General features: G+C 32.3%; 1 protein-coding gene and 1 pseudogene across 1 annotated transcript; one reads left to right on the forward strand and one right to left on the reverse strand.

The window, feature by feature from the left end:
- The first annotated feature begins 1,552 nt into the window (after nucleotides 1–1,552).
- Nucleotides 1,553–12,256, forward strand: LOC141447344 (nitrophorin-3-like). The gene is made up of 6 exons (XM_074114781.1): nucleotides 1,553–1,637; nucleotides 9,899–10,007; nucleotides 10,084–10,217; nucleotides 11,495–11,586; nucleotides 11,677–11,793; nucleotides 11,895–12,256. The coding sequence occupies exons 1-6, from the start codon at nucleotides 1,630–1,632 to the stop codon at nucleotides 12,038–12,040; spliced, it is 606 nt and encodes a 201-aa protein (XP_073970882.1). The 5' UTR covers nucleotides 1,553–1,629; the 3' UTR covers nucleotides 12,041–12,256.
- Nucleotides 1,851–1,955, reverse strand: LOC141447653 (U2 spliceosomal RNA; annotated as a pseudogene).
- Nucleotides 12,257–16,959: the final 4,703 nt, after the last annotated feature.

Here is a 16,959-nt window from a genome sequence, read left to right on the forward strand (position 1 = left end):
GTTATGTTTAGTTAGTATCATCTCTTGGAAGAACACACACCAAGTTTCAGCCAGATCCGTCTATTTCTTTGTGTTTGGCATTCGTTTGAATCGAGGAAGTCGAGTGATTTTTTCAAAAAAAAATGGACGAAAAACAATTTCGTGTGTTTCGGTTTGCAGCTGTTCCAGAAGAATTCGCAGGACTTTAAGCGTCGTTTCGTCACTGTGGTTGAAACATGGATACATCACTACACTCCTGAGACCAAAGAACAATCTAAACAATGGGTTACCAAGGGGGAATCTGCGCCAAAAAAGGCGAAGACCGTTCCTTCGGCCGGAAAGATTATGGCGACTGTCTTTTGGGATTCGCAAGGAATAATCCTCATCGACTATCTGGAAAAGGGTAAAACTATTACAGGTGCATATTATTCATCGTTATTGGACCGTTTGAAAACCGAGCTGCAAGAAAAACGCCCACGATTGGCCCACAAAAAAGTCCTTTTCCATCACGACAACGCACCAGCTCACACCTCAGCAGTTGTGGTCGCAAAATTAATGGAAATAGGGTTCCAACTCGTTTCACATCCCCTCTATTCTCCAGACTTGGCTCCCTCGGACTACTATTTGTTCCCCAATATGAAGAAATGGCTGGCGGGAAAAAGATTTTATTCAAACGAGGAGGTGATTGCAGAAACGAATGGCTATTTTTAAGACTTGGACAAATCCTATTATTCGGAAGGGATCAACAAACTAGAGCAGCGTTGGACGAAGTGTATAAGCCTAAAAGGAGACTATGTTGAAAAATAAAAAAGGTTTACCCCAAAAAATTAAGTAGTTTTTATTTTTGCACGGACTTTTCAAACGACCCTCGTACATTCTAGTTTACATGAATGTTGTAATCAGAGAGGTCGTCTGCTAACTCAATTTATGCATGATAATTCTTTTATTCTTATAAATGCTGATCTTACACCCGATCATCCAGCACATTTAATTTTGTTTCTCAACTAGAAAAAAGTATTAATGATTTCATCTGGTGGAATAGCGCTAACATGGATGATATATATGATTTAAATGTTTAATGTTTAAATCAATTGCCCGTTCCACATTGCTCTATTCAGTACAAATCTGGGGACTAAGGTATTTAGACCTTTTAGAATATGCAAAAACATCTCTGTGCATAATTAGCCAATTAAAATAAAATCTGGTGTGTACCCTCACATGACTGGCACTATAATTGACTAGGTTATTGCTATTTTACTGAAAATTTTTGTAACAATACTGAAGTTGTGACTGACTACAAGATTGACGCTTCCATAGATTATTCATTGGAAAATAGAATGGATTTAGAGTTAAACTATTCGTTGGAAATAATGCCATAGGCAATATCGTTTTAGTTATTTATAAATCATCTATTACAATTCAGTTAACCCAAATTCAGTTAATCCAACTTCATCCACAAAGTAGATTAAATGAATGCATTCAAATTTTATTATTTTTTCTATTTACCTATGACAATTTACGTGCCACATCCGAATTTACTTTATTGACGTAAGTAAACATAAAAGGTGTTGGATCAATAGGAAATCCAGTATATATATATTATCTGTGCATATCATTGCATTCAGAGCTAGTGAATTTCAACTCGCTAATATGGAACCGTAAGTAATATTGTTTCAAAACTAAGAAATAGTTTTTGCCTTAATTATTATCCATTATAGTTTTTCCAATGTTAAGTTAATTATAGTAATCTTTTAATGTCTTTTTGTATTTTGGCAAATAGTCAGCTATGATCCCCTGAGCTTCAGTATTATAGATTACTGAATGTTTTTCATTAAAACCAAAATTATTTTGTTAATTTTCAGAATAAAGTTATTAGATCTTTTGCCGTTATAATATTAATTATATTAAACAGTATTAATAACATAATATAAAAAGAACAGATCACTTTGATCTTAGCCAAAAGGCCGAGAAGCGATCAGTTCAGTTGTGTATGTCAATGTGTAAAGATCGCTCTCTGTCTTTTAACTTAGTTAGTTTGGTTTTACTTAACAGTTTCTTATAAAATTTGGTGTGTATAAAGATAAGATTTTATACTTTCGTTAACCGAAATTTCAAGATATTCTATCGAGTAATTTGGACAAAATTGATTAAAGAATAATTAGTGGTTTTATTAAATTATTTGTGCTAGCTCCGAATGTTCCTATCTTCATTTCTGAATTTCTGACCCCAGAATTGAACCAACTTTTTAAAGAAGCGAGATACCTTAAAAGAAATAACGAATTGAAACATGTCTGGGTAAGAAACGGCCGAATGTTTGTTCGAGTTTCAGATAATTCTGAGCCTAAAATAATTGCAAGTACACTTGACCTAAAAGAATGTTTGAGGTCAAAATTTGTGATTCGTGATAAAAAAGATTCGTTAGAGGAAAGTGACTTCGAGGAATCTGATGCAACAGATATCTCCGAAGCAAGTAAGGGTGGCAGGAAGAGAAAAGTGAAGTCAATTGCAGGCTTCGGGAAGATTGATAAGTTTTTTCGTCAACCAGAGAAGAAAGGGAAATAAGCGGCACTGGAGATCTACCGAAAAGGGTTTTCAACTGTTATTTTGGAACTTGAATGGTTTTAAAAATATTTTTCAATTGTCAGGGGATAGTACTTCTTTATTAAGAAATTCCGATATTATTTGTTTTTGTGAAACCTGGTTAACGTCCACCAATTTTTCCTCCCCTGAAATTTTCTCCGATTATGAAAGTTTCCAAATTTTAGCTACTAAAGAGAAGAAATTGGGACGCCCCTCTGGGGGTATCTTGGTTTTTATGAAGAAATGTTCAGTTGGGGAGGTTGAAATTGTTGAGCGTTCCAGTTATTGGATTTTCATTAAGTCTAAGATTAATAACAAATCTGCAATTATTGGAGTTGTTGCCAAATGTTTCTAATGCAATTTTTGAGAAATTTAATGATACACTTTATGAAATATTTGTTCACTTTAGCCATTGTAATATAATAATTTGTGGCGATTTTAATGCTCGCCTTTCTAACCTGAATTCTTTCGATGATAATGTATTTCAAAATTCTTCTTTACATGGAGAGAGGTTTTCTCTAGATACAATAGTAAATAAACAAGGTGATAAATTGTTAGAAATTATGGAAAATTACCGATTTTTGATGTGTAATGGTAGATCACGCGGAGATCGGCCCGCTTGTAATACATTCATAAGTGTGAACGGATGTAGTGTGATAGATCACATATGGATTAACTCCCCTCTACTAGATTCATATTTAGATTTTGAGGTTTTGAACTTAGCTGGCAAATCTGACCATCTACCGATTCTTCTGAAGGTGAACAATTTTTTAGACGAGCGTTCTCTCCCAACCCATAAAAATCAAGTAGGTAATTATTATGTAATCAATAAAGATGCTTTGTACACGCGACAATTTAAGGAATTTCTAATTAATTCATGTAATATTTATTTCCATAGTAATTCAATTAATGATTTAAATGATAACTTAAGGAATACATTGTCGGAAGCATCGATAAAGTCCGGTATGAAAACTGTTCGGGTCAGGCATAATAATAATACAATAAATAAATGTTGGTTTAATAAAGAGTGTTATTTGGCTAAAAAAGAAGTTACTCATTCATTAAGGAAATGCAGAAAATTTAATTTTGAACAACCACATCTCAATAACTATCTTCAATCTAAAAAGAAGTATAAGAAAATTTTATCGGTTACTAAGGCTAATCACTATGAAAATATTAAATTAAAACTGAGGAATGTTAAAAATAATACAGATTTTTGGGCGGTAATAAATAATTTAAAAAATAAAGTCTTTCACAAGTGTCCTATAACGACAGAGTCATGGCAGAACTTTCTTGTAAGTGTTTATAAACAAAAACCTATTGCTTTAGATTTAACTACAGTCACTTACCATCCATTTTTAGATTATGATATTACACTGGAAGAATTAATAGCGAGTATTGATGAGTTGAAAATTAATAAAGCCTCGGGCCCTGATGAAATAATAAATGAGTGTTATAAGCTGCTACCTCCAAACTGGCTGCACTATGTGCTGAATCTTTTTAATACTATTCTCGCCAGAGAGAAAGTGCCCGAGTCTTGGGGGAAAATTAAAATTAAAATGATGTTTAAAAAAGGTTGTCCTCTCGAGCCCACTAATTATAGAGGTATTGCTCTGGTCAACACTTTAGTCAAAGTATTTACTAAAATTCTAAATAAGCGATTGACTGATTGGGTTGAGAGTAAAAATTTGACCCCCGAGGAGCAGATGGGGTTTAGGCAACAAAGAGGATGTAGAGACGCTGTGTTTTCGTTATCCTCTTTGGTGAACGTACATCTGCGTATAAAAAAAGGCTAAAGTCTTCGGGATTTTCGTGGATTTCCAGCGTGCTTTCGACTCCCTCTCTCACGGAAAATTATGGGAAAAAATAAATGCAATTTCTGTATACGGCAAAGCCGTTAATGTTATTAAAGACCTCTATAGAAAAGCGTCTCTCTTTATTGAATGTGACGGACAAATAACAAATGAATTTAACGTTACAGAGGGGGTCTTACAAGGGGAAAACCTTAGTCCACTTTTGTTCACCTTATATATACGCGCTATCATTGAGTTCTTCAGGAATCATGGAGCAGTTGGTATCAGTATTAACGTGAAAGATGACGTTTTGATGCTTTTATACGCGGATGATATTGTCATTTTAGGATATTCTTGGCGAGATGTGGAATTTAAATTGGAACTTTTAAATAAATATTGCAATGCCAACCTGCTGAATGTCAGCATAGATAAAACAAAAATTTTACCTTTTCATAGGGGAGCAAAGTTGGGCAAGCATAAAAATGTTTATTATAATAAAAAAGAAATAGAAATAGTAAAGAGCTTTAGATATTTAGGGATAATTTTTACAGCAAATGGTAAATTTAAGAAAGCGAGCGCACATAGTGAGTCGTTGGGGGTGGCTGCTGTGGCTAAAATCAGACAATTACTGTGTAAGGGCAGAGCGGACTCTTGGAAAACCAAGGAGGTGCTATTCGACTCTATGGTTAGTAGCGTGTTGCTGTATTGTGGAGAGGTCTGGTCACTTCCGTATTCTAATAGTCTGGATAAAGTTCAAATAAAGTTTTTTAAATCACTCCTGCAATTGCCCAGATCTACGCCCGATGCTTTGTTGAGATACGAAACTGGTAGAGTACACCTGGAGCTTCAGATTTTTAGAAGGTCGATTAACTGGTGGTTAACTTTACTTAAAATGGATAATAACCGTATCCCCAAATTATGTTATAATAGATTGTACAATGCATCATCTTGTTGTCAACAGTTACCCTTTAATTGGTGCAATGTTCTTAAGGGATGCTTAGCAAAAATCGGGGCTTTGGATTTGTGGCAAAACGGTGATTATTTGGAAGTGAATAGAACTAAGAATGATTTAATAAATGCGTACAAATCCCATCTGATCAGTGTTGATATTAACAAAATTTACAATATTAGATATAATAGTTATATCCGGTTCGTCAGTAGCTTTAACCGTGAACAATCTTACCTCAATTTAAATATCCCCTTTGGATTTTTAAAGACCATATGTCAGGTACGGTTAATGAGTAAGAAATTCCCTAGATTAATAATAGATAACACAAAATATGACTTTAAACCGGAAAACAATTGTGCCCTTTGCAGTTCAGATAACGCTAAGGATACCATTGAACATCTATTGCTGGATTGCGCCTTTTTTACTTATTACAGACTGAAATATTTACAGAGGTTTGATTTGACAAGGAAACATTCAGAATTAGACAAATTAGACATTCTACTGAATTGTACCAGTTTGGATCAGATTAGGCCTATCTGTTTATATTTGAAAGTTTGTTTAGCCTTGAGAAGGGAAATTGAGCCGTGGTTGTTGAATAGAAGTTGAGTCTGCCTTAAGCATGTTAATAATAATAATTAATAAATAAAAGTGAGTAAATAGATTAATATAATAACTGCTATTTGTCTGTTTCGTTAGGGGGGGGACTTTGTATTCAGATAAACATTTCTGTAATTTTGTTTCATTTTGCTCGTGTGTTTAACTGAACCATTGTAAAACAGCTGTACTCTGGCTATAAATTGTTATTTTGAAGCCAAATAAATAAATAAAAATAAAAATAATAATATAAAAAAGTCCTAAGGTTGGCATTGGCTCTTTTGTCCTGTTATATAATTTTGAGTTTTTGAAACTTGGTTTTCTCAATAATCATACAAAAGTAGTGATTCGTACTTCGACCGTCCACACCGTGAGTGACTACCACTAACTGTGACTGTTAAAAGTTGTTAATTATACGTTCGTATTCTTTTCAGTTTAATTTGTTACCACGTTATTTTTTATTATTAAGTTTTTTGTTATTATTTTTGTTATAAGAAAAGAATATCATACCATCATTATCTTTTTCTTTGTTTTTTTTCACAATTTAGTCTATAACATTTAGTTTTCATCGATAGAGTGAAATGTTGGCAGACAGCTGGTACCAAGGGCCCTCCGATAATACCAGTTTAAAGTCAGATAAGCCAACTTGTAAGTAATTCTTCCATTAACCCGTATGTTACTAACAATAATCAATCAATGGATTATAATAATACAAACATGAATGGAGATGGAAAGTTCTCATGCTCAGGTAATACAAACAAAAGTAATCTAAAGTCAAATAAATGCCTCATTGAAGAAAATATTGCATGTAGTAAGTCTAAAGTTCATGTACAAGAGGCTAACTCAGGTAACTTAAAATATAAATCTGATTAAGTTAAAAATGCACTAGAAAATAGATATAAAGTTGCCGTTAGAAATAAATAAGTACGCATCCATATCCATTGATATTTGCCGTATAGCTGAGTTTATACTATGTTGAAAGAATAGAGCGACCTCTCGTTTTGATACTTTCAGACAGTAAAAGCGTTCTACAAAAATTATAAAGTCTGGGAAGTAATGCTTCACCACTAATCTTGGGAGACAGTTCAGCTGCTAAATAATATTTTTAATAAAAAAGATTGCTACATCTAATAGTGGATAAATTTGCAAAAGAAGCTATTTGGTTGAAATTTATAACCTCTAACTCTCTGCAAAACTCAGACATACAGAATTATGCAAAAATGATGAATTACAATGAATAGCAAGAGAATACGAACTGTCCTAATGATCCAAGGAGCAATTTTATGCAGCCATAGAACCAAGCATACCCAAAGCGCCTTGGTTCAACAAGCACAGTAATTTCAGCAGGAAATTCTACACTACTATATGCAGGTTAAGATTTAACCACAATTATTCACCACAGCATCCAGCTAGTAATGGCAAAGAGATCAACCCGAACTGTTCATACACTGCAGATACCATGGCTGACAGTAATCACTTAATACTAGACTGCAGAAGATATGGTAAGAGGAAGGACCGATTGTGGGAGGCAGTCCTTAGGTCGGGGTGTCCCCAACCCTCCAATTTGCACACTATATTATCTCAGGATGTTGGGAACATACACACCGAAAGTAACAGTTACATAAAATACAATGATATATATGTGTAAGTTAAATAAGGTAATTGATCAGAACATCAGTATTTGGTACTCGTAATACATATATTTGCCACTTTGATCCCTAACTTGATATCTATATCTGGCTGATTCGCTTAGCACAAGAGGCAAAAAATCAAAGAACAAGGGTTCAAAATTCAAAGATAACTTTCAGATTCGAATAATGACTGTCCTCTGATCTGAAATTTCAAAAAATCTCAGCAATACATCAAACCCTAAACTGTATACTACAAACTGGACAAATTACAGAGTGTGCGATTGCAGATTACAAATGAATTATGGAAGGGTTTATTTTACATAATTTTGTCTAAAGACTTAATTTTTATTTGAAAAGCAATTAGTGATTGTTTCTTTCAAAGGACCGTAAGGAGTAGCAGCTTACCTTCTACTTCTTCTAGGGTTTTGGCGTTTCTACGAGTAACCAAGTGTATCTCTTACTTTTGCTCACAAATTATAATCTCTGGGAAACGCGAACTGACTCAGCATTATCACTCAGATTTCATCTTATTGGCTAGATCCATCTATGTTATTTGAAATTGCATCATTTTCAAAGGTAAGCACTATCTAAATCTGGATAATTCCATTTTTAGAAGAACTGAAATAATTATTGCAACTAAAGTGCAATGCTCGGAACAGTGAGCAGTAATTCTCTGTACTGGAAGAACATACCCTTTCTTCTAAACCTTTCTGCAACAATCTTACTTCTGGAAAGGGATGTACTAAAGTAACCATTTAATTGGGTTGTTTAAAGTAATTCACAAATCTTATGTTTTTCATAATAATTAATAAGTAGGGCTGCATTGTATGGGTTTCTTATTAACCAGTACAGTTTGGTAGCAAGTATTCTTTTTTATAAAAAATAAAAAATAAATATAATAGTATAACTTATTAGGTCTTAATATTTATTTAGTGTTTAATTTAGTGTTTTTATTTCAAAATTTGGCCAATTTGATATTAAAGAAGATTTTTAAAGACCTACCCTCAACAAACCATATTTAAACCACAAAAGAAGAAAATGAAGGCCAGAGCATATTGCACACACTAAATGTATTGAACCACTTATTTTAGCATTAACAAGAGAAGAAACCAACCAGAACACGCATTGAAGTGCTTCTGAACGTTAGTGTCTAATTACGATATTGTAATTTCATCATCAAATTCGCCCATCTTTACATTTGAACACCTCCAGCGCTAGTTAAACTGACTCTCCTTGAATGTGATAAATATCCCTAGGGATTTGTAAACTTTTTCAAATTTTCAGCTTTTGTAAAATCTAATTATGTCACAGTTCCCTGATATTCCAGAAGCGGCCGTTATACTCTAACTGTTCACCCCGGATCCGGTGGTCCATAATGCTAAGGGATAAAGTTTAATTTTAAAAAAAAACAAGTAACAATTTAAAGAAGTAAGCTAAACTTTATTAATTAAATTGTATAACCTAAAATTAACTTTAATCAAGCTAAAAGAATGCCTAATTGGAATCGATTCCAATCTATTTTTGCAGCTTCTTCCTTTAACATCTCATTCAACTCCACTTTTCTTTTTCTTTAATTCTGAAAAATAGAAATAAAAAAACTTCGCACAAAAGGTCATACTTCCGTAAATTATTAATTTATAGCAATATTTTTAGTATTAATCCAAAAACCTCTTTGTAGTTTGAAAGAGGTAGAATCAATGACGCAGATCTTCCATCTATTTCCAGACTATTAAATTTTTGGATTATCTGTAAAGTGACATTGGTGCCGACTTTACAGAACTATTAATGACGAATCTAAAGGAAACCTCAATCGATTCTTTTACTTTCTATGAAAGGATCTTAATATTAACAATATTTCTTAAATTAGATTGAGAGTTCTCAGTGAATTTTATTTCTCTTTTTAATGTTAATTAGGTGTCTTTGTTCTAATTAGTTTTCTATTCCTTTTTTTCCTTTTTTGTAATCTGTAATTAGTTCATTGATTTATTTTTCAATCCAAGAAAAGATATTTTCCCTTGATTCTTTTAATTTTAAATAGCAATTAGTTTTTGGCATTTTTTTACAATACATAAGTCAGGCACAACAAATAACAGGTGTATATGTATATATTACTTTATACCTATACAAAACAAATAAATGTTAATGTATATAACATATTTATGCACATACATGCATACTTAGATTGTATAAAAAGATGGGTAGCTATGCAATAAGTTCACGTTAGGGAAATCATGAAGAAAGTACTTCCGGATTAAATTTAATTCCAAAATTTGAGCCGATTGCAGTGTGTACTTAGTAGTAAGCAAGTGAAAGTATGAATAGTGTGATGATTACCTGAACTAAATTTTAAGTATATTATTGTTTCCATCCAGGTACTCAGCGTTGTTGGCCGTGACCATTCTCTGTCTAACTTCAACAATGGGAGTCAGTGAACAGTGTACTCAAGGTATAAGTCCTAAAAGTGGTTTAGATAAAGAAAAGGTAACTTTGCAGTAATCAATGTATTCTCCCAATTAAGTTACTAAATTTTCTTTTCTTAATATAAGATATTTTGCAGTATTACAGTGGTACTTGGTATGTGACTCATTATCTAGACTTGGATCCTCAGGGTTCAGATAAATACTGCTCTAGTTTTGCACCAACTCAAACTGGTAATAAAGTAAATGAGAAAATATTTCACCACAATACAAAGTAAGTATTAAATAACAGTTAATTAATACTCAATCTTGACGTAGCACCATTTCCTTCTTTGTAGGATGTACATAATGAGCATTTCTTTAAGTAATCCAAACATTAATCAGAAGACCATGTTGATGGCAAAGCGTTTGATGCCATATAAAATAAAACCGTTTAAATGAACAAAACATCTTTAATGACCTCTCACAGGACTGACCATTACTACAAAACTCAAGGTCTAGTTAGATCTTCTACCAACTATAATAATTTGTATCATCTTTTATTTCTAACAATCCTATTCAGTTTGTACCTTAACAACACTGAAATATCTATCACAACCTCTCTTTGAAACTGATCTAAAACTAATTATCCTAGAGAAATGATCATAGTAAAAGTTGTAAATCTATACTTTTGAATGTAAATGGCAAGTTTACTGAAAAGCCTAGAAGTCATTTTTTGAGAGAGTGATCAATCTATTGGGTACAGAGATACTTCCTGTGGAGAATTCACTTTAAACTCGATTTTAGCCGACATTTAGCCTTTCTCAATAGAACACAAAAATAGCAACGTACATTACAAAACAACCTTCAGAGAGTATCTTCCTCTTCTGTATCAGCGGCACTCTCATTCGAATTTTCTGGCTAAAATGTTCTAAATGAAATTTGTAGTCTTAAATGTTTGTAATCAATATACAATATTTCTACAAAAACACAAAGGAGCTGTCATCGAGAAAAGTACAAAAAACTTAGAAAGACTAAGTCCAGACTTAGAAAGTAATTAGCAGTGTTAGAAGGTATCTAGAAAATATATTTATTTAAATTTTTTAATAAGGCGTACCACATAACGGAGCAGGAGGTTTCTTAAAATACTTTTTATTTAAATTGTACTTTATTTAAGATGTATCATAGGTGGACAGAAGTTAGTCCCATGTATTATTAACTGCAAATTTTTAATGGTCAATTTATGTTTTGGAAGGCGTACTAGATGTAATGCTCACATATTGGACTAATGATCGATGTATTTTGTCCCAAAATCCTGTATTTTTATTTTGTATTTTTTTGCCCCATAGATTAGCTTTTTTATAGTTAAGTCCCCAGAGTGAAGACATAGAGGAAGATTTGGTAGATGTAGGGACGAAAGCCAATCAGCCCTTCTTTTGAAATGTTCTAAATAGTGTTGCACATTCTTTCAATTATGTTTTAATATTCTCTATGATATGAGGACTGACTTTTTTATGGAAATCAGTTTTTCTTGAAAATAATTTAAACATTGTTATGATTGTTTTTTTTCAGTAAAAACCAAAAAATGTATCATATAGGTGAAGGTAAATTGGGATTGTCTGGTGCAAAATACACTGCAAAATATAAAACTGTTGATAGTAGTGGTAAGTTCAGACATATTTATAGATTTTGATTTAGGTTTCATGTTAAATTGTACAAAAAATTTTATTGAGCAATACAATATTTGGTCACAGGAAAAGAAATAGGACAGCCGAATGAGAAGAACTCTTATACAGTGACCGTTATGGAAGCTGACGAATCGTCCGCTCTGGTCCACATATGTTTGCGGAAAAACGGAAATGAACTTGGAGGTATTCAAATCTTTTATTCTATTATTATCTATTTTGGTATAAATATTTATATTAATTAAAACAATATTTTCATTGACCTTGTTAATTTTCTTAATTTACAGATCTTTTCACTGTTTTAAGTCACCAAAAAACTGGGCAACCCAGTGCAACGGTTACAAATGCCATGTCTCAGACTAGTTTAGACTTGAATAAGTTCGTTGTTACCAAAGATCTTGGGTGCGAGTACGATGATAAATTCACTTCTTAGAAGCAAAAATAATGCGTACAGAATGATCCTCAATGGAACTTAAAACCCCTAAAAAAAATTGCAATTAGGTGGAGGTTTATTTATATTAATAAATTCGTTAAAAGTCAATATCAGATTTATTAAATTTTGACAAGAGGAAAGAAACAGTTGATATTTACCTGGAACGTCAGAAAGTAATCTTTTAAAAATATTAAATAAATGTTTGTTCGCATCTTACATACCTTTATTCCAAAACTCCTTCAACTATTTACTTCTAGAGCAAACTACCATGACAGGATAATATTTGAAGTAGTTTCAAGACAATAATATAAGCTCTAGTCACCTTTTGTTTAGACAAACTTTAATTCAATAAAAGTGAACTATGCAGATTTTGAATCAAAATTACTCACCAATAAGTTTTCAATTAGCCAGCATTAAACTGAATTATCTATACAGGAAAAGTACTTGTAGCACCTTAAGAAAACTAAGAACTTAATAAGCATTCAACAGAGTTTAATCCGAAGACTAAAGCTTCAGTTTGTAGTACTACTAAAAACAATAATATAATCCAAGCTACCATTAACTTTTTCCTTGTGTTCCCTCATTTCGTGAACTCTGTTTCGTTATTAAGAGCAAGGTAGTATAAACAAAATCACAACTTATGTAAACCAGAAATAACAGGATAACAAGAAAGAAATCTCACTATACATCATAACCGGACATAAATTCGCCGCAAAACGTACCCAAAGAAGAAAGAAGACATCAATAATTAAAGATAACACTGATCAACATAGCGATTAATTTAAATAACCCTTTTACTGAACTTTTAAAACTGTAAGTTGTTGTTAAGGAGTACATATATAAGATATGACATGCAAAGCTTCTAGCTCAGTTGATAATATCCTAATTGATTCAATATATGTATTATGGAAGCCTAGCATTTCTTCAGACACCGAGGAAGAGCTTATGCGAAATATTTATGAAATTAAGAAAGTATTGCCTTTATTTGTCTTTTAGGCGACCTATATTTCATTAGACGATTGCATTTTTATTTAAAAGAAAAAATCATTAAGCGCACTGTGAATAACCCAAGTCTTAATGGACTAAAATTATTTCGAAGTCTGGCAATTAAGCCTCTTGCACTTGAGAATTTATTCACACTCAATACTATCGCTTGATAGTATTAAAAGGAGCATAAAGGCTAGTGTTTTCGAAACCTCAGGGATCTGTCGAAGAGAGTATGGCGCTTCAATCATACTGTCATTTCGATCAGAAAAACGTTGTTAAATTCAAATGCTCTTTTACTCTTTCGAGTACCTGTTATCAATGCCGATCAGGCGTATCACAGCTTTCTTGTTTTATTTTGCGAGGTAATGATATTGGAAAATGAAAATTAGACGTTAAAGAATAATTATATTATCATGAATTTTTTATTTTTGAAAATTAAAATTTAACGGATTCTTTAATATAACCACTAAAACTAGAAGATCGATTCTTAATCTCTATCCAAGGAAGCTGCTTCATGGAAAAAATAGTTTAATTTCAAAAAATAGTTTAATTTGAACAAATAATTATCTATATTATTGTCAAGAAATTGAAAAATTTTATTAAAAACTTGCCTGATAAATTGAAATTTTAAAGACTATTTTCGTTCGTCTTCTTACATGGAGAAATTTTTTTTTTTTTTTTTTTTTTAATGATTTAAGGCGCGTCAACATCTATGGTTATTGGCGCCCGGAGCTTTTTTCAGTGCACTGCCGGCCTCCGGACAGTGTTCTCTCGTTACAGACAACACTGTCCATCACCGGACAGTGAGCTGTAAGAAGCTCCTAGGAAGAGAAAATCTAAGGGTTAGCAGCTGGATTCGAACCCGGGACCTCCGCGTGGGAATCGAGTACGCTAACCACATAGCTAATCCCTCCCCTACATGGAGAAAATATAAGAAGAGTTCATTCTTCAGATTGAGTTAAGGGTTTTACTCTGACGATGGTCAAAAAGGTCGAGCAACGATTGTGGGAACTAGCGTCTTTATCAATAAATATTTTCAATTATCTACATCACTAAATCTGTTGAAACTGAATATTTTGGGTTTGGAGTCAGTAGAAGTTGGAATGCTTCGCTAAACTCTATCGATCGTTCATTGTCTGATATAGTCCATCTAATAAATCATCTTAGTAGCATCTATTGAATTGAATATGGCCAGGATTCAATTTGTGGATCTTCATGTTTAGAACTTAGAAACTTACTGATGATTGTTACAATCATTTCTTCCAAATTCTTGTTTACATGCACATTATTCACCTTTTCTTTCAAATTAAGTATCGAAGTTCATTCCGTTTCTTATATCATTATCCTTATATTAATCAATTATTTTTCTTTCAGTCACAGTTATTATCTCAAGACAGACGGCTGTAACTCACGAAACAAAAGCTTTAGTTCTTAATTCATTCTATTTTCGTGCACATAATCTTTAGCGCCTCCAGGTAAATTTGAGAAGTACTCTAGCCGACTAAGAGTGTACTATAAAGTCCCGGCATTAAAATTCATCGTAAAGGAGTTGCATCTATTGCTTCAGAGAGTGAACATATAGTGTAACCAGACTATACTCCTCTAATTACAGTCTTTATTTTAGAAATATCCCTTTAAATATCTCGGATGATCAAAATTATCTTTTACTCTCTCTACCATTTCCTGTAACTAGTTTATAGTTCCAACTTAGAAATTGCAGTAATTTCTCCATTAAAATCATCCACAAAGCAATAGTCTACTTAATAAATCCTAACCAGCTCTTTACTCTTTGTAACCTCCATGAAAATGAAGATTTATTTCATTTATTTATTACCTGTCCGATTTATGTATGTATTAGATTAAAATATCTATCCCAATTATCTATTGCAAGCTCTATTAGCAGAGAGGAACAACCATTTAATTTACTATCATTTCAATCAAAATCAGACTGTCTAAATATTTACAATTATACCATAATCGTAGTAATAATGTAAGTTATAGTTTACTGTTATAATATTTAAGTTATAATTTAATTTAGAAGTTTATCCCTCATTTGGCATGAATATTTTTACATTATGTGATTTATTATTTTATAATTATTTTTTGTTTAAGTCCCGATCAATTTTTATCTTTTAATATTTGTTTTTAAAACGTTTTGTTTATGCAAATCCTTCTGTACACCTGTCTGGTTAAAACAAAATAAATAAATAAGAATCTGTTATATCTGATAAATTCTAAAAAAATATTAATGCAGTAAACTTACTTAAATATATCAATGAAGTATAAATGAAATGTTGGGTGCTTGCTGATTTGTGTACCTTTTAGCGTTTAATCAACCCTTATACTTAACTTTTTAAACTGTAAGTTTTCGTTAAAGAGATTTTTGTACCTTTTGGATAGATTTTCATTTTTGTCTTTTTTGCAAAGTTACATATCTGCTTTACAGATTTTCTAAACATTTATTTAGAATATGCAATACTTCCATTTTAACCTGAAATGTTACTAAGTAGGAACCGTATCTACTACTGGAGAGATCTTTTAAAAGAATGCTTAGAACTACAGTCCCCAAAGAATCCACAAAAACAGTTTTCTTCGGTAAACGTTTCAATTAAAATTGGTAAGTATTTGTACAAAAATAGCATAATTAAACTGCGATTTCAGTATTTCCTTTTAAGGGGATTAAGAAAAATGAACTGCGATTACAGTATTTCTCCTAAAAAGGCAAAGAGGCAAAGATTTTGAATCGAATGACAATTTATTGACGTTAATCGATTCACTCGTTGATAATTTTAACGATTGCAATACTTCCTCTTAGTAGGAGCATGGTGGCACTTTTCAGTCATGTAGAGGAGCATTAACCACTTCTTCTTGCTAAATTTTATCAAAATCGGACTAAGCATTATAGAAATATTGGTAATAATAGTTTTAGAAAGGGCCTTATTTGGGTGGGGCGAACTCCTCTCCTTATGAGGCACAGCTTCAAGATTTATAAAATGTAAATTTATACCATATTTCGATTCGAATGACACTTCATTCATCGATAATTTGAAACGATTTCCATACTTCCCCTTATCAGGTGTAAGAGCAGAACGTCGCTTTAATGTTACGTAGGGAAGCTATAATCCTTTCATCCTACCAAAATGGGGCCAAGATTTACAGAGATATTAGTAATAATAATTTTGGAGAGGGCCTTACATAAATGGGGCTAACTCCTTTCCCATTGGATGTACAGCGTCGAGACCACCAAAAGGCACATCTACATAAAATTCCGAATCGAACGATATCTCATTCATGAAAATCTGTTGGCGCGTTCAGGCGCTACGTCGTTTACAAAAAAGGTATCAAGAACAAGAACAACAACTACACGAACAAGACCAATTTTTTATAAAAAGCCGTTTTTGCTCATTTTCAACAACTTTTTTCTCAAAATCTATCAGATCTGGGTTGTTGGAAGAAAATTACAGTTATAAAGAAGGATCTGTCCTATATTTTAAAGTAAATTTGGGAATTTTATCTTTTATAGAAAAAGAGAAAAAAATTGTCAAAGTTAGGTGTTTTTCAACGTTACGCTTTTTCGTGCACTTTTTGACAATCAACCCTTTATACAACTGTCCTATCGGACAGTTTTAATAAATTTTTTAGCATCTGGTTAGATCTCCTTCTCTAGACGTCTTTTTCTTAATGTAAGCCATACATTCTGCGATATACTTATTTTTTAAGATCTTCTTAATATTGTAAAGTTTTTCTTGTCCTTTTACTAAGAAAGAACTTTACTTACACAACTAGTGCCTGCCACTAGTTATTTTAATAATATGTGGGTTTGATTAATAATAACACTCGCTAAATTTGTAATAATAACCTGATTTATTCACACATTAACATTAACTAACATGAACATTTACTAGCAACTAACGCTATTCATTGCAGTCACC

This window comes from Rhodnius prolixus, unplaced genomic scaffold, assembly GCF_049639745.1.
Source record: "Rhodnius prolixus isolate KJV_2025 unplaced genomic scaffold, Rpr scaffold_7, whole genome shotgun sequence".
Classification (NCBI taxonomy): domain Eukaryota; kingdom Metazoa; phylum Arthropoda; class Insecta; order Hemiptera; family Reduviidae; genus Rhodnius; species Rhodnius prolixus.

Excerpts from the sequence above, each read along its gene's own strand:
- LOC141447344 (XM_074114781.1), top strand. Across the intron at positions 10,218-11,494 it reads ATATTTCACCACAATACAAA|TAAAAACCAAAAAATGTATC; the intron begins GTAAGTATTAAA and ends GTTTTTTTTCAG. Across the intron at positions 11,794-11,894 it reads AAACGGAAATGAACTTGGAG|ATCTTTTCACTGTTTTAAGT; the intron begins GTATTCAAATCT and ends CTTAATTTACAG.